Raw genomic sequence first — 19693 nt, 5'->3', positions numbered from 1 at the left:
GTTCTTGAGGCAGATGCCACCTCAGAGCTGTAGAACGGAAGCTGGTAGAGGAAAGCCCTGCCCTGACTGAGGTGGCATTTTCGCCTGCCCTTGTGTCCAAAGGTAGCCTGAGCCACTGCCCTGGCAACTGCCCAGACTGCCGAGGGGAAGCAGAGCAGCTGGGCAGGCCTGACTAGGCCTTAGCAGGGCACTCCGTTGGGCCACAAAAGAGGGCTTCCCATCTCCTGGTTTCCATGTTGTGCAGGTGAAGCACCACATGTCAAAGCCCCTCCCCCCCCCCCCCCCGGAACTTAGAATCCGGCCAGACGCCCACCTGCCTTCTCCATGAATTCACCTGCTGCTGGCGCTTTGGGCTGTAGCAGCCTTGTGAATACTCTGTGCTGGCTGGGAACGTGGCAGCCGCTCGAGGGGGTGGCCCCCATGCTATGAAGAAGAAGAAGAGCTGTCTTGGGATGATGACCCCCCACAACAGGCAGGTCAATCTGATGGAGCAGCTTCCTTTCAGAGGGGCTGGCCTCCCTTCTAAAGTCCCACCGTGGTAAACAACAGCTTCCTTCGAAGCCCCCAATCTCATTGGCCCTGGTGAGAATCCACCCTGTCGTGTGGGGCACGCTAAATGCCTAGGGAGCTGGACTGGCCATTTCCTCTCTTTTACCTGGTAGGTTCCAGTTGGGGTGAGAGCAGCTCAGGGAGAATAACCAACTGTCTTGTCCTGAAAAACCTGACGCCTCAGGTGAGTGGCCTGGCCTGGCGTTGCGCTGTGCCAGGGGACTGGGGTGGTCCTCCTGTGCGTGTGGCTTGGGCCCGCTCCCCTTTCTTGCCCTGGGGGCTCAGGCTTGCAGAAGCAGCACACAGTTCCCTGCATTTCCATTTCCAGATTGATGGCTCCACCCTGCGGACGCTGTGCATGCAGCATGGGCCGCTGATCACATTCCACCTGAACCTTCCCTATGGCAACGCTTTGGTCCGTTACAGTTCAAAAGAAGAGGTGATGAAGGCACAGAAGTCTCTCCACATGTAAGTATGGCTTGGAGTCCTCTTGAGCCAAACATAACGAATACAAGAATTGTGGCCCAGGCAAAAGGATCTGGAGCGGTGAAGAACACGCTGACCAGGCACTTGGTGTAAGAGGGGTGCACTCTGCTCATAGGTTCATGAGTGTTTCACCGTGCAGAGAGCAGCCATGTTAAAACTAAACTGGACCTTAGAAATGTAGCCACTCCCTTTTGAACAAAATGGTAGGACTGCATTTTCTTCTGAACCAAGTTGGGGTGTGTGGGTGTGGGTGTGAATTCTCCCACTGGAGAGGGGGGCCCATGCCTTTACACCAAGATGGTAGTGGGTATAATATGATTTAAGAGAGCAAACATGTTGACATTTTGAGCACAGTGTGTTCAGGGAACGGCCTGAGAGTTGGCAGATGTTGGCTTAGGCCAGTGCCCAGATGGGGGGAAGCCATGTTGGCTCCCTGAGCTCCTTGGGGAAGGACGACGCGTGGGTGAGAGGGAAGGGATGTTGGCCTGTCTGCTTTAGAGGGCTCCTTTTCACCCTGGCTTTCTCTCCGGACAGGTGTGTCCTAGGGAACACTACGATTCTTGCTGAGTTTGCCAGTGAAGAGGAGATTAGCCGCTTTTTTGCACAAGGCCAGTCTCTCGCCCCCTCCCCTGCTTGGCAATCTCTGGGCACCAGCCAGAGCCGCCTGGGGCCCGCGGAGGGCTCCCACGCATTCTCCAACCGCAACGACCTAAACAATCACTGGAATGGTGCTGGGCTGTCTGGCACTAGCAGCGGAGACCTCCACGGCACATCCCTTTGGGGGAGCCCGAACTATTCCACCAGCCTCTGGGGTTCCCTAGGCAGCGGTGACACCAGGGGCCTGAGCAGCCCTTCCCCACTGAACGCGTTCCTCTCTGCCGACCATCTCGGGGCAGCGGGGGAGTCCATGTGACCTTGCTTTCCTCCTTCAGTGAATGAAACTGTGACCTCAAAGCAGCACTAAATCTGGACTCCCCCTCCCCCCCACCTGCAGCCTCCACCTGTGGAAATGGTTACTTTGTGCACATGTTCCCACTTTGTTTTAGCCCAAAAACATACCAGTTTGAATACTTGAATCATGCAAGCCAATAATATAATGTGAAAAGTTAATAGATTTACACTTTCAGATAGTGCTACACATAGTTTAAAGGAACAAACAAAAAGCCTACATAGAATCGGCTTGCTTTTACATGTGACTCCCCCTCCCCAATACTTAAGACATTTTTGTGTGTGTGCAACTGGTTGATAACGTTGGGAGTTTGAGCTTTTCTAGCTTTGCACAGACTCTGCCCTTTTCCCCGTCCCGCAATGTTTGAGGTGGCGGCGGCAGCAGCAGCAGCAGCAGCGGCCCACGGGGAGCTCCTCTCCGCCTTGATGCCTGCCTGCCCGGCCAGCCGCCAAGTGGCAGCCCGACGGCGCCCGACCCTTGCGTGCTGAGACTAACCTAGGGTTGATTATGAATGAAAAAGTATTTGTTCATCATGTGGAATTAAACTAAAGAACGGAGCTCTGCGGTTTCTGAAACGGCCCACGCACGGCTGTGACTTGCGACCCTGCCTGTTTGCCAGGGCCGGGTCCTGCACTTTCAGTAGGCTTTTTGATTTTTTGTTTTTCAGGGGCTCCTGTGTTGGGGCGCTGCCTTGTTTACAGAAATCTTTCTTTCTTTCCTTTCTGTCTTCCTTTTTCTTTTGAAAAACAATGTTTACTCTTCCATCACTTAAATATTTTTTTAAAGACAAAAAAATTGTGGGTGATAAAGATGCTTTCTTCTATCTCTGGGAAAAAAACGAGCAGTGTTTGGCCATGTTCCATTTGTGTTTTTCTATTCCCACCTCCTAAATCTAAGAGCATGGCTCTCAGGAAAACCAAGATCCCCAGTAAAACTCCTTGTAGTTTCTTATAGGGAAATTAACTTTTAGCACTGATTACTACTTGCTCTGTAAAACTACTTCTGCCAAAAATTGCTTCAAATCGCTGGAGTTTGACATTCTTTGCTTTCCGATGCTGTCTTTTTAATAGTGTGGGGTGGGGAAGGGTGGGGCTTGGCTCTTAATCTGTAGTTTCCCTCCATTTTTGTAAAGTCCGCCCCTCATCCCCGCCCTCGGCCGCGCTCTTCCTGCTCTTGTGACTGTGTTCCATGTTTAACCTTAAAGCTGAAGTAACTATGCAGACTGTAACCAAGGACTTGGACTTACAGAATTTTGTTGTATAGATTTTAAATGTTTAAAGTTCTTGCAAATACTTTTCTTGTGAAAGTGTTAAATCATCTTCCTCTTTTTTGCCACAAATGGTATTATTACCTGATGCTTGTTTAGTTAGAGGATAAAAGACTAAACAAGGATAAAAAAAACACACATTTAATTGTGCCGAAAGACGCTCTCATTTCATTGCCTTGATTCTAACTGTTGTGTCTGAAGATGCAAAAGTCGTCAGTGGCTTTTTAACTGTTTACAAATAGAGTGTGATTGTAAAATGTACAGTTTGAGTTGTGTTCGAATTATGAAGTTCCTCCAGATATTAATAAATCATGACATTTTTTGGCTGCTTACCACAGAACTGTCTTGTCTGACTTCAACCATCCTTCAGTTTGTTGCACCTCTGTAAGTTGGATTCACTTAATTGGTCCTAACTGACTCTAGTGCTTTTCTTTTTCCCTTTGCGGTTAGCGCAGATCTCAAAAAGACACTTGCAAATATACAGGAGCATGTGGGGATGCTTTAAAAAGCGCTGGCGTTAAATGCCTGTTACAGCTACTTATACACGACAGTTGCCACAGCACCCTTCCTCCTTGGCATTTTTCCAGTTACCTTTTCAGCACTTTCCGTCAAGTAGTCCTGCGTCTTGAGTAGGATGCAACTTCCCAAGTTTGTTTTGACTTTTCGCTGCTGGATGCCAGCATGGCGCCCCTCCAAGAACTGCTTGTAGCTACTTTTAAAAGTTCCGCTGTCGAAAACCAAACCAAAATTGGCCTCTTGATTCGCACTAGGAAGCTTAGCTGGCGATTGACCCTCAAGACGGTGTGTTGAACAGAAGTGACATCAGGGCACCGGCACCGGCGGGTTGTACTGTCCAAAGGGTTTGCAGCTCCATCTCTGAACTTCTTCTGTGGAAGTTTACACAGTGGTTGATTTTGAACACATGACAAGTGCTGCACCTGGAAGTCTCTTGGGAAGGACTCAAGCTGTCCAGCTTCTCTCTAGGCTGACCAGCTCCATCCCCTCGCAGTAGGAATGAGGTCTCTGGGTTTTGTGCTGTGGAAAAGAGATTGGACTGCAGCCATTGCTGTGCGCTGGGAATGCCAAGAGGAGCTCGTTTGGCTAAAAGGGCCCCACTGCCCAAATACCTCCCAGGGCCAACGGGAAAATGCCCAGTCTCTGGACCTGTGGGGCTGGTGTCACTGTTGTGCCCACAGACAACCCCCTTGGGACCAGCCCAGCTGCCTGCCTCTCCTGGTCTTTTATTTTTATAGTAAAAATTAATTGTGAAAAAGCTGGGAAGCGGGTCTGCTGCAAGGAATGTGCTGGGCTTCTAGACCCTATTTCTTTCTAGCGGTGCCTCTCGACACCATGTGGGCCTCAGGGGCATTCTGAGGAAATAAGAGGGCAAGTGGCCTGCCCTTCATTTTGCATCCAGCCAGTCCCAAAAAAGGAAAAGGTAACCTGGAGAATGGTCAGTGGTGTCCGCCGGGAGGGAGGACTGCGGTATGGGGAACACCCAGAGGAGCCACAGCGGGTGGGAGTGACTGCAGGGGAAGTTGTGCCCGTGCCAAGTATGCTGGAGGAGGGGCTCAGACCCCACCTCTCCCTCGTGTTCAGGTTCTTGGGCGCGCTGCTTTTCTTTTGGCCTCACCAAGTTTCCTTCTGTGAAATGGCTACCATGGCAGCCATTTTATGAGTGCCATTTCACAACGCTCAAAATTCCTGCTGTGCCCCCCCCCCCCAGCTCAGAAAGGTGGGGTGGGGTGAAATGGCCAGGGAGTGGGCAGTACAGCACAGTGGCTGCAGAGTGAGTTGTCAGGCAGGGAATCTCCAGCTCAAACCTTTCACCAGCAGCGAACGCTCTTGGGGACCTTATTCTCTCTTGCCCATACGGATCTTATGTCCCTTAACTTACACTCTGCTCTTCTGGCCACAAAAGCAGCAAACAAAAGAAAGCATCCGCAGGAGGGGGTGAGGAGGGCTCTGACCCTTCGGAGACCCTTATTGGTCAGTGAGAGGAATGAAGCATCCCTGGAATTTTGGGCTTCTGTGTTTTCAGATCATGTCTGCCAGGAACTTGCCTTTCAGGGGGTTTGCAGAACTAGGGGGGGCGCGCCGTTCTGCAGCCCCCACCCGGCCAAGGGGATGAGGCCTGCTTTCCAGCCTGATGCTCCTCACCATTTGCTCCCTGGAGAGCTTGTGCGGAACAGGGAAAGGGCTCCATTGGATCGGTTCCAAGGGCCAGCTCGAGACGGAGACCTCGCTGGCCTTCCCAGAGTCAATCATGGGGTCATTCACGCTGCTGGAGCTCTCGGCCCAATTGTATCGGGAGCTGAAAAGAGAAGCAAGTGCATCCGCAGGACCTGAGCTACCACGAAACCAGTGGCTACACAATGTGAGTTCTTGTGTTGTCCCGCTCTCTAGCAAGTTGGCCCCACCTCTCATGAAGAGCTTTGCCATCATCATGCATGTAGGCTAGGGCCCTATATGCAAACCCCAGTGAATGCCAGTTTTTACAGCAGGTGGGGAACAGTTCCAGCGGCGAGGCCCACGGTGCCTTCTGGCTTTCTGGGGGGCAGGTGGTGGGGTGGGCTCACCCCTTTCACAGCTCTGCCTTCTGGCATCGTGGGTCCCTTTCTCTGTGCCTGGACAGACTTTCTCCATGCAAGACAGGGCCCCACTGGGAGACGATGCCTCTGCTGTTAACGCCGAACAGTGATCAGACCTAAGGGAGGGGGGGAGTCTGCTGCCCACGCACTGGGGGGGGGGCGCACAGCCCCGGAGGCATCTTCCATGCGCTGGCTCTCCACCACCCACCATTCCCAGTTTAACATGTGGGATACACCTACTTCTGCTGTTGGAAGCCAAATTCTTGCGCTGGTGATTGTAGGCATGCACAGCACATTTCATTACGGTGTGCTCCCAGGGAATTTCTTTTAAAGGCCAACATTTATTGAATACTCAGTCAAAAAAGACATTGTTTTTATTCATTTTAGTCAGATGCCCTGCTCTGCGTTCAGCTTCCCTGAGCCCGGGAGGGCCGCTGCTGTTGAGGGGAGGAATGCGGAGATGCTTCCCAGGCCCCAGCATCGGTGGGGCACTGAGGGGGGCTTACGAGGCGACACTAGCTTTGGGCCCCGGCCCCTCCTCCTGGCCTCTCTGCAGCGCGGCTCCCAGCAGAGCGATTTCACTCCTGCTGTTGGGAGCAATGGTGCTTTGGTGTGGTGGCAGGGCAGCTGGAGGACCATGCCCGCTGCATCGGGATCCCCCTCTGGATTCCTACTCAAAGGCCCCCCTCAATTTGGCGCTTATTGCTTGAGACGTTAGGGTGTGCCTGGGCACACCCAGCACACCCCTTGCACACACCTATGCTGATGAACAAAAGGGCGTGTGCACGTATTTTGTCACATCTTGCTTAAGAGTGGGTTGGAGCACCAGGGACCAGATAATTGTCATTTCCAAATGGCTCATGTTCCAACCTACAACATGATGTAAAATGTATGGATGCATTTAATGTGGCTGAGAGTCTCTCCCACCAGTAACAAGCACAGGAGGAGGTTGTAGGGTGGCGTCCCAGGCCCATGGAAAGTTTTGCAGCTGCTTTTAACCGTAGGAGCTTCCATCGGTGCTCAAAAGTGTATTACAAATTTAAACTGTGAAATTATTTGGTAACTAACGCCCCCCCCCCACACACACACAAAAGGCCATAACTCCACTTCACAGAAGAAGCCACCCAAGAGATTGCAAAGCCAGCAGGAGGGGGGAGGGGGAGGGGGAAGGATACTGGACCATCAAAGACAATGGCCATCCTGCATGCAAAGTGCACGGCTGCACCCTCACCCCCCACCCCCACCCCCATTGTTTGCTTGAACTCACTAGCTAAATATTTGGCTGTAGCAGGTCTCTGTATGGAGTTAGGGTTACCCTGTACAGATTACATACGTGCAGCCACCCCCTCCGCACCCACCCCTGAGTGACATGATGGAGGAAGTGGGTGGACCCACCAGTTCATTGCCTTCTGCACCAGAGGGGCAGGAATTCCCAGAGGCACTGAGCGTGCTTGAGATCTGCTCTGCCCCCGCACCCGGGTCCCAGCTGATCCTCCTGCCAGGCCCCACCCCCTCTGCCGCAGGATAGCCTTTGTCTCCCATCAGCTGCCAACTGGAGAAATGAGCTTTTCCCTACCAGGGGAAGGAGGCGGGGCCTGGGAGGGAAGCGGCTGCTCAGAGCTTCAGTCCTGCTTGCTGATGGAAAGTTTTCCCCCCACCCCACTCCTGCTAGTGGTGGTGTGTACACCCACCCACGGGCCCAGACCCCGCCAGCCTGCTCCAGCATGCCCTGAACACCTAATGGAATGAATGAAGCTGTGGCTGCTCTTGCCACCTGTTCTGCATGCAAGAGGCTTTCTCCTTGGCACCTGCAAGACTGGGAAAGGCCTCTCATTTCCTGAGTCCTTGGAGAGGTTCTCCAGCTGGGGTAGAACTGGGGTGGCTGAACATTCTCTGATGAAGACCACACTGGTGGCTGGACAATTTTTTTTGGGGGGGGGGGGCGCATAAATACCTCTTCCCTCCTCATACATGCACAGAGGCCCACCCAGCCTCCCCGCCCCCCAACTCAGCACACCCACCAGCCCTGCACCCTGAGATCCCAGTGCTGCCCAGCTGATAAATGTTGGGAGCGGCTGAGGAGCTCCTAGCACCAATCAGTAGGCAGGAGGACAATTTAAATGGGGCGGGGGCCCTCTCCCTGAACACTGTCTTCTGCATTTCAAGCCACCCTGTGGCACCCTGGGGAAGGCCATGGCAAACCACCCCGCTACAAAGTCTGCCAAGAAAACGTCAGCGAAAGCAGGCGTCCCTCTAGGAGTCAGCAATGACTCAAGTGCCTTTCCTTTCTGTGGCACAGCAGGGAGTCAGTAGACCACCCTGGGCAAGTCGGGGCAGACTGCCGGAAGCCCACGAGGACGTGGGCCACTGCCTGGGCCTGGGCATTGCTGCCTGCGACCCTCCCCCTTCCCATGCTGCCCTGTTGCCGCGCCAGTTACCTCGGCCTGCCGGCAGCCCTGGCACAGGTGTCCTGCATCTGCTTGCAGCCGCCGCCAGGGGCCGTGCAGTTCTCTTGGCAGCTGCAGCTGCAGCAGCTGGCGTCCAAAATCTGTAAGTGGAGCAGCTCTTCTGAGTTGCTGAAGGCCGGGTTGTCCAGGGAGCTGGCCGAGGCCAGCCACGGCTCCGACCAGTAATGCGCAGAGACAGCGTCAAGACGGCAGAAGCGCCGGTAGCTGGAAAAGACCGTGGGGTTTTCAAGAAGTCAGCATGCTGCAAGCAAAGCCAAGTCACTTCACTGGTCAGGGGGCGCATTTCAAGGTTTGTTCTCTAAACTGAGGTGCTCAGACCTGCCTGGGCCGGGAAACTTCTCACCCAACTCGCTTTCCTTGCTGCTAACCGCAGGATCTCCACCGGGGTGGGGGGGTGGGGAGGGATCCTGGTAATAGTCTCTTATGGCAGGGGTGAGAAAGAGTGAATAGGAGTATGTGTGAACTGTGAGTGTGTGCACAAGTGTGCCCCCACCCCACCCCCGGCCTGGCCCTGTCATGTGGTGTTCAATGAGTTCAGCAGGGGCTGATGCAGCCCCTAAAACCCAAAACATTCCCCCCCCCCTCTAAACTGATAGAAGCCGTTATTGGGCTCCATCATACCAGCAATTTATCACACACTCGCCATGCCTGGTATGTGGTTTTGGAGCCCCGTATTCACATGACGTCGTCCACATCCTGCACTCATTTCGCCTCTTCCCTTCCATGTTTTGTTTCTTTTTGGAGTGCGGAAAGTCTGGATTATTTTCCCTCCCAGAAAAATAAATGCGCTCCTCCCTCCGGTGTATTGCTGTCATTGCATTCTATCCCACCATCCCGTTCTTTGTTGGGGGCATGTGCGTCTAAGGGCGGTCTCGCTAACAAAAGAGGAGGGTGGGACCAGGGCCGGTGCTACCATTAGGCCAACTAGGCAGCCGCCCAGGGCACAAACCTCAGAGGGGCGCAGGACTGCCCTTTAAGGGCCACGGTTTTATACAAATTAGCTGTTTTAAGGAAAACCAGAATAAGAGGTAAATATAATACTTCAGAAACTCTTCTTGAACATCTGAATTTAAGTTGGCAATTTGTGTGTGTGTGTGTGTGTGTGCGTGTGTGTGTGTGTGCAAGTAGCTCGCATTGCCTAGGGCGCAAAATAGTCTGGCCCTGGCCCTGGCCCTGGGGCGGGGGGGGGGGGCGGTTCTCCACTCAACCATGAAGGGGGAGGGAGAGAGGTCCCATTTAACTTATGTTCTTACTCCTGAGTAGGCATGACCAGGGGTACATTTTCACCTTAAAAAAATATGGAAAATAAGAACATAAAATGTAAGAAGTGCCCTGATGCTGGATCAGACCAAGGGTCCATCTAGTCCAGCACGCTGTTCACACAGAGGCCAAACAGCTGTCGACCAGGGACCTACAAAGCAGGACATGGTGTAACAGAACCCCCTCGTCCATGTTCCCCAACAACAGGTGCACACAGGCTTGTTGCCTCAAATACTGGAGGCGGCACACAACCATCAGGGCTAGTAGCCATTGTTAGCCTTTGCCTCCAGGAATTTATCCAACCCCCTTTTAAAGCCATCCAAATTGGTGGCCATCACTCAGGGCCGGTGCTTCCATAAAGGCCACTTAGGCAGCCGCCTAGAGCGCCAAGTTCGGCACCCCCGGAAGTCGCCCTCCCACTCCCAGAGCCACTCTGGCCGAGTGAGGGCAGCTTCCGGGTGCGCCGTTCCGAAGCCTTCCGCCCTGCTCCGCAGCGTCCCTGGCTTGGCTTCAGCTGGGCGCCCACCCAGCAGCCGAAGCCAACCTGGGACACTGGGGGGGCGGGGGCAGGCGGCTCCACGTTCTGACATCCGGCGCGCGCCGGATGTCAGAACATGGAGCCGTCTGACTGCCCTCCCCCAGCTTCCCGGCTTGGTTTTGGCTGGGGACTCCCAGCCAAAGACAAGCCGGGACGCTGGGGGGGGGGGCGGCGGCGGCGGCGAATGGACGGAATTGGAGCTGCCCACCCACCCCACCGCAGTGTCCCGCCAAGCCAGGAGGACTTCAGGCGAGGGACAGGTAACCTTTCTCCGCCTACCTGGGGTGGGGGGATACGGTGGGGTGTGTGAAAGCAGCTCACCCTGCCTAGGGCGCAAAAAAGCCTGGCACCGGCCCTGCCATCACTACATCCTGTGGTAGTTAGTTCCATAAATTAACTATGCGCTGTGTGAAGAAGTCCTTCCTTTTATTTGTCCTGGATCTCCCACCAATCAGCTTCATGGGATGACCCCCTTGGGTTCTAGTATTTTGAGAGGAGAAAAATGTCTCCCTTTCCACATTCTCCACACCATGCATTTTGTACACCTCTGTCACGTCTCCCCTCAGCCTCCTCTTCTCCAAGCTTAACAATCCCAGTTGATATAACCTTCCCTCATAGGGGAGATGCTCCAGCCCCTCGATCATTCTAGTTGCCCTTTTCTGCACTTTTTCCAGCTCTATAATTTCCTTTTTTAGCTGTGGTGACCAGAATTCTACACAGTATTCTAAGTGTGGAAGCACCATAGATTTGTATAACGACAGCATGATATTAGCAGTTTTATTCTCAGTTTCTTTTCTTATAATGCCTAACGTGGAGTTTGCCTTCTTTACAGTGGCTACACAAGATCTCTTTCTTGTTCGGTCACCACCAGCTCAGATCCCATTAGGTTATACTTGAAGTTGGGTTTTTTTGCCCCAACATGCATCACCTTACACTTGCTTACATTGAACCGCAGCTGCCATTTAGATGCCCACTCCTTGCCCACAGCTCCCTCATTTGTAAAGATAAAGAGATGAAACGTTGTATCTTGAGAGCACTTAAGTAGAGCTTTAAGCATGCCGAGTTTGAAACAGATCAGTTGATTCCTTGATTTTTTAGGGATTTTTAATCCCCCCCAAACCCTTTTCCTGATAGTCCACCAGTTCAAAGGATAGGTTTTCCTTTCCTTTGATCATGTGAAGCTGTGCATCTCCAAGTTCATACAATAGAGATCTGCTGGATCCCTTACGCAAGAGTAAATCCTATTGCTTTTAACTGCATTTACCTCCAAGTCATACTAAAATCAGATGCATGCTTACCTTTGAGTAAAACCCATTGAACAGAGTGAGACTTACTTCTGAGTAAACACATATAAAACTGACTTTTAATAGTGTGGTCGCTCAGAAGCTTTTTTAAAAAGTCTGAAACAGCAAACTGGAAAGAAGTGCTCTGCAACCCCATGCTTACTTCTGAGGTCTTACTTCTGTTTACTCAGAAGTAAGTCTCTCTCTGTTCAATGGGGTTTACTCAAAGGTAAGCGTGCATCTGATTTTAGTATGACTGGGATGTAAATACAGTTGAAAGCAATGGGATTCCCCACCCCATTCCCTGGGAAGAGCCAGGGGGCGGCCGCATCTCACCTGCTCTTGGTCTGATCTGCTCTGGCCTCCAGCAGCAGTGTCCGGACCCTGCGGATCACCATTCCAGCGATGGCCACTCCAACCACCACCAAGCTCAGCAGGAGGCCACAGGCCACGCCCAGCAAGCCTTGCTGCGTCACTTTGTAATCACAACGCACACCCAAGAACCAGAAGTCACTGCCCACGGGGCACCTGGAGAGCCAAGGGAGGGGGCTATCAGAGGCAGCCTGGTGGCAGCGGCCACAACCGCCCCCACGCCCCACATCCACCCCTGGTGCTGAAGGCAAGGCCCAGGGGTTGTGTCACGTGCCGGCACTCACTGGCAGATGGGCGTGTGGTTGGCCGCATGGGTGCAGATGCCCTGGTTCTTGCAATAGTCCCGGTGGCAGATGGAGGTGCAGGTGGCGCTCCCATTCTCGACAGGAACACACTCGTAGCCAGCATGGCAGGAGAAGAGCAGGGCACACAGGTCCAGGCGCCTTTCTGCAGGGACAGGCAAACACCAAAGGTCAGGAGGTGAACGTCTGAAGCTGTCTGAGGAGGGGTGGGGGTGGGGCGTCTAGGCTACGGCCAGCCACTCTGCTGCAGCTCTTGGGGGCTGAGAAGCTACCTAAGATATGGAAGCCTGGAATAGCCAAAATATTGGACCCTGGGCATGACCGCCTCCGCCTGGAGCCATGGCCCTCAGAGCCAGGCTTGCACAGAGCAGAACCCTGGTGGCAGGAGGCAGGAGCACGGCCTGGAGCTCCCCGGAAGAGCCGCCCGGAACTGGGCCCCGAGCCGGTTGCTGCTGCCTGAGCTCCCACGGTGCTGACCCACCCGCAAGGGGACTTCGGCACTGGGAGAGGCTTGGGTCTGCGGCTTGAGCGGGATGCTTGCAGGGCATTTTGTGGAGTGATGCAGGAATGACTTCTTCCCTCTGCTCTCGACCAGGCCCCACCCACCGCCAGCAGAAATCCAGCAGCCTTGACCCTCCGCCGGCTCTGCCTGCAGACCCAGGCATTTTGAAAGCAGTGGATTGCCCCAGCGCTAGAGCGGCACGGCTGGGTCCAGACAGCGCCAGCACCTGCCTGCCCTCCTGCCCACCTCTCCCGATCCCAGCACCAGGCCGCCGTGCAGAATCTTACCCGGCACCGCACTTTGCAGCACCCTGGCATTGGCCACCCACAGCCCCGGTGGCAATCGCTCTGACAGGGATGACCGGTTGAGAGCGGCCCACAGACCTGGAGCCCCCGCCAGGAACAGCACATCCAAGGCCACCACCACCACGCTCCCTGGCCTGTGGAGAAAAGGCGGTGGGCAAAGGTGGGCCACAGCCACGGAGGCGGCGCTCTGCCCACGTGAAGACGCAGTAGTGAGCCGAGCACTGAGGTCCAGCTGCCCTTCCTAGCAAACTCTGTGCAGACTTCGGAAATGTGATCCCTCATTTAAAAAAATAATGGCTTGCGCCCCCCAAATGTTGAAGGGCTGCTTGCGGCCTTTAAGCCCCTCTCTTAAAGGCCACAACTCCACAAAGAGCCACTCTTGTGGGCACCCTTGCGTGGGACGCCCTTGGAGCTTCCGTGGAGTCACTAAAACAGGCCCTGCGCGGAGCGGTGTCACGGAGCCATTTTACGTCTTCTCCTGTCGGCCTGTGGTGTCAGTGCTGTCACCCTGCCCAAGCCCTGGGGATACAAAATCAATAAAATAGATACCGGACGGCCTTCACTTCCAGTCGTTGGAATCCAGGCACAGAAGCAAAGAAGGGGGTGACCTAGAGAGAAGGGTAAGAGGCTATGAGATGCCTTTGCCCGGCTACTAATCCTCGTTTTCTGCGGTGTGGCAGGCACCAGAGAACAGAAGAATTGAGCCTGCTTGCCTGGCAGGCTTCCCACCGGGGTTGGCGGGGGGGGGGGGGCTGCTCGGCACATGATCTTATTGCAACTCAGTCCAACCTCCTTCCAAAAAACACCCGTAGGGTCAAAGGCTTTCTGAACGCACTGCCTAGCCTCCACGATGGAGGACGCCACTGGCAAGGTGGCCTTAGTTGGGAGGGGGGAGGGGGAGGGGGAGGGGAGGCTGCCTCCCCCTTTGGAGACGATTCAGAAAAGCCTCAGCGGGCACAAAATGCAGCCATTGCCCAAGGTCAGAGCTGGGGCCAGAAAGACATGGGCCAGACGACTTTGACCCAGGACAACCTACAATTTGTTTCTGGGATCAACCCAAGGGGCTGGTTCTGGTTTTAGGCTGCCGTCTGTGCCACTTTTGGAGGCTTTGGCCTTGAAGGCCCTGGAGGCGTCTCTACCCTCTTGCTATCCAGGATTTACCTTTCACTTCACATTCAGCGTGGAACAAGGATCTCCGTTTCTCCTCTCTCTCTCCCCCCCCCCCCCCCGCCTTCATATCTTTAAGAAAAGCAACTTTCTGCCCGCCTGCCCTGCTTACGGGCTCCCCACGGGGGCAGCTGGTTGGCGACTGCGTGAATTAGGGAGGCCTTGGAGCTGATGCTGCTTCAGAGCTCTTCTGCTGTTCTTTGGTAACTTTAAAAATGCTGCTGGCACCTTTCGAAGTCTGGGGTGGGATGATTTTGCTTCCGTGGAATCAGTGATATTTCCCAGGAATTCCTTGGAGGCTACTTGCTGGTATCAGCTTCCCCATGGCTGCCTCCAACTCCAGCCCTATTCCTCACATCAGCTAATGAAGCCTTGAAAAGTTTATGCTCAGGAGCTGCAAAGCAGTGGGCTCAATCCCCTGCGCTACTCACCGTTTCATTGATGCTGAGCACTAGGCCTTGATACTCCGGTGAGGCAGGATTCTGGAAGCTTCTGGAAAACTCCATGGCCAAGACAAGCTCACAAGGGACACGCAGGAAAGCAGCTGCAGCAGGAGGAGACAGACCCGGGGCCCAGCTCAGACCAAGGCCAACGGGGTGGGACCAACTCCCATCAGCCCAGACAGCAGGGCTGGTGGCCAGGAAATCGGAAAGTGGGGCTCCAAAACCTCTGGAGGGCACCAGGGCAGGGCTGGGATGCAGCCTGGCAAGGCAGGCGGGATCCTGCGCCAAAGCAGCACAAGGGCCATTTCCACACACCCCTCACTGCACTAGAAGCAGAGTGGACAGCTAGACTTCCTGGGGCTGACAAACGGGTCTCAGAATGCCCGGTGGGGAGGCGATGCCTATGCAGGGTGGGCTTCTGCACTTTCTGCTTCTTTGGGCAGAGGCAGGGCTTCCCCGGCCAGGAGGGCTGCCCTTGCATTTCCCGCCCACCAGCCCACCCCGCCCAGTCCAGCTCTCCTTTCCCCCTGGCGCCAGGGCTGGCAGCTGGGCACCATCTGTGCTACTGACCTTTCAGCAGGGGCGGATGGTTCTCCACCACAAAGGCGTGCCGCGACCTGGCACGCCCCTCGCCCTCCCTGCGCACGGCAGGCACCAGGGTTGTCGCCTCTCCCTCCTGCAGTGCAGCTACCCAGAGCCAGCTGCTGGCAACGGGAGGGGCGCTCCCTGGTCCAGGGACTGTCTCGGAGGGCCACGGCTGCCGGCTGCCTCCTGGGGGGGACACCGAGGCAGCTGCTGTGGGAACAGGCCCGGGGCCTGGTGGAGAGTGGGTGACCTCCTCCCCCTTAGCTCCTTCTGCGGAGAGGCGGGGGCGTGCCCGCTGTTCCCCAGTTCCGGCTGCAGGCGCTGGCGGTGGGTGCAGCCCGACTCCTCCCATCTCGCTGGTGGGCACAACCATGTTCACATGTAGCTCTGGAGCCCTGGAGGGAGCGGAACTCAGAACTCTTCCCTCGGCGGAGAGCGAGGCCACCTCGGAGCCTGTCGGGGACACGGTCCAGCCAGCAGACGCAACCTGGCCTAGAATCCTGCTGACAGGCAGCTCACCCGCCTCAGGGGCTCTCCCTGCAAACACCCCTTCTCCAGCCTGCCCAGGGGAAGCTGTGGCTCCGCCCGGGCCCTTCCAAGGGCCCACTGTTTCTCCTCGGTCGGTGATACCCTCCACGAGACTGGACAAAGTGCCCCCGTTGGTTGGCCACTTCGGCCCAAGTTGGGCCGGCCCAGGGAATGACTGTGTGGGACCAGCCCTCTTTACGGACTGGGTGCTGTAGTGCTCAGAGGGGCCCGGAGACCCCCATCCTTCTCTGGTGGCTGCAGAAGGGCCTTCCCACAGGGCTACGGTGTCCGAAGCTGCGGAGCCCTGGGAGGAGGAGGAGGAGGAGGAGGAGGAGGAGGAGGAGGAGGCCGTGGCCGTGGCCGTGTCAACGCTGGAATGCAGGCCTGCACCAGGGGCCGCCATCGCCCCCACAGCGGAGCTTGCCCAGGACAAAGTGGGGCCGGAGCTTTTGGGGTCGTTCCCCCTGAGGCTTGCAAGGTGGGTGGTGGAGCCCAAGGAACTCAGAGGCAAAGCTGTCCCCAAGCGGGGAGAAGAGAAGGGTGGGGAGGGGGGCGCCTCAATCACCCCGACTGCTGCAGAGGGCGACACGCCATCCCCGGACTGAGGGGGACGCCTGCGCTCCCCCACCGCCTCAGTCCGGGGCAGCAGGGCTGCTTCGTTGTGGACGGAGGACACTGGGCTCCCAGCAAAGGGGCTTGGAAGGGTCACCGCCTCAGCAGTCTCTGCTGCACGTTTCGCCCCTGCAGTGGACAGTGGGGGTGGGGGCAGGGCTGAGGCAGGCTGGAAGGGTCCCCTAGCAGTCCCAGGCTCGAGGGGCCTGGTTTCTGGCTGTAGGCCTGGTGCCCCTGCCAACGCAGCATAGGCCGCGCTGCCTCCAGGCTGCTCCAAGAGCACCTCGGCGCCTGTCCCAAACGGGCCGCTGCTCTGAATATGGGGCAGTGTCTGTGCCCACGGCGTGGTGACAGTGGCCACATCCCAGTCCTGCCCGAGGGCTGCAGAGGAACTTGGCAATGCAGTGGGACTGGGCTCTGCCGTCTCCATATCTGGCGGCCGAGCAGAAACCCTCCCGGCCCCCGGGATGTCTGTGGCAGGGGACTTGGCCTCCTGGGGCGTCTGAAAGCGCTCAGCTGCACTGGGGCAGGGGGGGTCCATTGAAGGCATCTCCAAATCCTCAGTGGCGGCCGTGCAGGGGGCCTCCCTTTCATCAGCTGTAGTGCCCCACGGAGCCTCGCTCCCACGCAGCTGGTTCAACAGCCCCCTCTGGGTCCGGTTGGGCTGCGTGACTTCTTGCGCGCTCTGCCCCAGAGGCACGGTGGAGCTGGTGGGCTGCCACGCTTCCCCGGCGTTCCATCTGACGGCAGGGATTCCATCCGGAAGCGAGGGTGGGCTGGAAGCTGGGCCCGCGACGGCCTTTGGAGAAGTGGATCCAGGCAGCAGGGCCAGCATGGGCAAGAGGGCCACGATCATGGTGGAGGTGAGGAGGGGTGGGCGGGAGTGCCCACGGGGCCCTGGCGCACTCGCTGCTCTTCCTGCTCCCTGGACAGCAAGCGGAGTGCCAGGAGCCCCCCAGCTTGGGAGCCCCCTGGTCGGCGCCCCCCTCGGCGCATCCCCAGCAGACGATGGTGCGAAGCTCGGGTGCAGCAGGGCGCGGGGTGCAGGCGTGCCAGAACCCAGCCATTGAGCCTGCCGGGGGTTGCCATGGCGCTCAACACTGCCGGGGGAGGGTCTCGTGGGGGCCATGGTGGCGCTTTGCCCTTGCGGCGGTGAATCCTCCAGCCCAGAGTAATCCGGTCCTGTACGGTGAGGAAACGGAAAGACAGTGAGCTTGCTCGGGAGGTGCTCAGGATGTCAGCCTCCAGGGCTCAGGGATTAAGGCGCCCTTTGCTCAGGCAGAAGCAGCAAGGCAGCAGCTCCCCGTACCCACGCCTCTTCTGTGCCAAGCAGATCCATTCGGAGGGTGGCCTGCCCTGACTACAGCCCCACCTCCCCCCGCAGCCCCACCTGGCTGAGACTTCCTTGCAGCCCAGGGCTCCTTGGGCATCAGCTCACTGGCAAAGGGGCCTACCCAGGTGAGGCCCTGAGGAGGCAAGAGTCCCATGGCAGGAGCTGTCAACTGGCAATACACCTCTTGGAGGGCCCGTTCACAAGGGCAGCTCACCCCCACTCGGGGGAAGGAGCATCCAAATGAAAACCAAACCAGACAGAATTTTAAAGCATATTCAAGCTAAAATTTGCTTACATTTTTTTTTTTTAAAAAAAGATATCTTAATTTGTTGGGTTTTTTGCTTTTAAAATATTCCTAACTTCGGATGATGTTGGATTTTGAGTTTCCAGGGTGGAAAACTGCATGGGATGTTGAACTTGGCACGCTAATACTGTTTTGAAATGTGTTACTGCTTATTATGTTCAAACGGAAAAATAAATGGAGGCCTCTATCTGCCCATGGAACACTACGGAAAGATACACTCAGGTAACACACTCAGCCCTCCTATGGATTCATAAACAACCCTTGTAAATTACATCTGGAATTAATTATTATGTGTCTCCCAATGCTAATGTTAGTGTGATTTTATGTTGCTTTGTTTAACCAATTTTGAAATGTAATAAAGAGGTTTATTTTAAAAACAAATGTGGTGAGCTTAACTTAACTAGCATTTAAATGGGACAGAAATTCCATTTTTAAGACATTCAACATAGAAACAAAAATAGAAGTTCTACCCAGATGTGAAATTTCCGATTCACATTCACCCAGCACCTTCGCCAGGGGCGCACATGGCAATTTTGTCCAGAGCCCAACGTCACCTATACGTGGCTCACAGCTACCCTCACCACAAGAGAAGTGAGCTGCCCCAACTGGCCCCTCTGGAGGGGTGTCGCTCAAGGGGCAGAATGGAATGTGGATGGATGGTCCACAAGCAAACCCCGATGAAAAGGGACGGTGCAGCCTCTTCATGGAATCGTAGAATAGCAGAGTTGGAAGGGGCCTCTAAGGCCATCGAATCCAACCCCCTGATCAGTGCAGGAATCCACCCTCAAGCATCCCTGACAGGTGGTTGTCTAGCTGCCCCTTGAAGGCCTCTAGGGTGGGACAGCCCACAACCAACCTTGTTGTATTACTCTAACAGTCAGGAAGTTTTTCCTGATGTCCAGCCGGCAATGAAGCTTGTGGAGGAGAAGCACCAGCTGGGCTTCCCACCTTCAGTGCCAGTTTGGTCTCCAGCCAGCCAGGGCGGGCTTGTAGCAAGCCTCGCCTCACAGCCACCTGACATGAGGCCCAGATCAATGCCCAGTCTACCCAAGGCTCAGGTCCTCCCCCCCTCTCTCTGCACCTGCCCTCCACCCTAACCACGGCCATACCTGCCTGGCCCCTCTGGCCCTGCCACATGGGCACCATTGCAGCACCTGGATCCACTGTGATGCAGGGAGAGGCGCACGCCTTCTATGGGCTGCCAGGCCCTGGGGGAGTCGGTGAGCCCCAGGGCTGCCAAGATTGAGACACTCACCGCCCTGGATCTCCTGACATTGCCTTTGTTCTGGTTTTTTGTGCATTCTTTTTTTTAAAACTATGGCAATTGCCAATTAAGGGGGCAGCGGAAGGGTTGGGCTCTCAGGTTGTCTTGCCTTTTGCCCACTCCAGCAGCCTGTTTGTAGCTTCGGCAGCTCCCAATCCCCAGGTGACGTTGGGAACACACCCCTTATGCAGTGGAGGGGGGGCTGGCCCTGACCCCGGAGGGATCAACCGACAGGCAGCAGCAGCAGCAACAGATTCGAGAGGAGAAGCCCCATGCATTACCCAAAACAAGCATTCAAGGCAGCCCTCCCAGGAACTGTGCACCGCCATCCCAGAGTTGCCACGGCAACAAGCTTTCGCCAGCATTGACACAAAGGGTTCTGAGGAGGTGGGCATCATTCTGCCATAGAAGGGACCTGAGCTCTATCTCAGGAAGACCCGGTCCCTGTCCCCCCACCCCACCCCCAAGCACAAGACCAGAAGGAGCAGAGAGGGCAGCAATCTAAGCAGGGTGAAGAGCTCACAATCAGAGGAGAGAGACCTGGGGAGCCAAGAACACCACTACATGTGCACTTGTGACTGTGGA

The 19693-nt window shown here is 55.7% G+C and overlaps 1 protein-coding gene across 3 annotated transcripts in view; it reads left to right on the top strand.

Annotated features, from left to right (window-relative positions):
• Positions 1–3583, top strand: part of TNRC6A (trinucleotide repeat containing adaptor 6A) — a 67193-nt gene extending 63610 nt beyond the window's left edge. For all 3 annotated transcript variants that reach the window (XM_063143331.1, XM_063143330.1, XM_063143332.1), the window contains 3 exons: positions 663–733; positions 878–1017; positions 1570–3583. In XM_063143331.1, coding sequence (XP_062999401.1) covers positions 663–733; positions 878–1017; positions 1570–1948 — 590 coding nt within the window. In that variant the 3' untranslated portion in view covers positions 1949–3583. The remainder of the gene's footprint in view (positions 1–662; positions 734–877; positions 1018–1569) is intronic.
• Positions 3584–19693: the final 16110 nt, after the last annotated feature.

Source organism: Elgaria multicarinata, chromosome 17, assembly GCF_023053635.1.
Source record: "Elgaria multicarinata webbii isolate HBS135686 ecotype San Diego chromosome 17, rElgMul1.1.pri, whole genome shotgun sequence".
Classification (NCBI taxonomy): Eukaryota; Metazoa; Chordata; class Lepidosauria; order Squamata; family Anguidae; genus Elgaria; species Elgaria multicarinata.
The sequence above is the reverse complement of the archived record's forward strand: the minus strand, read 5'-3'. Positions and strand labels throughout refer to the sequence as shown.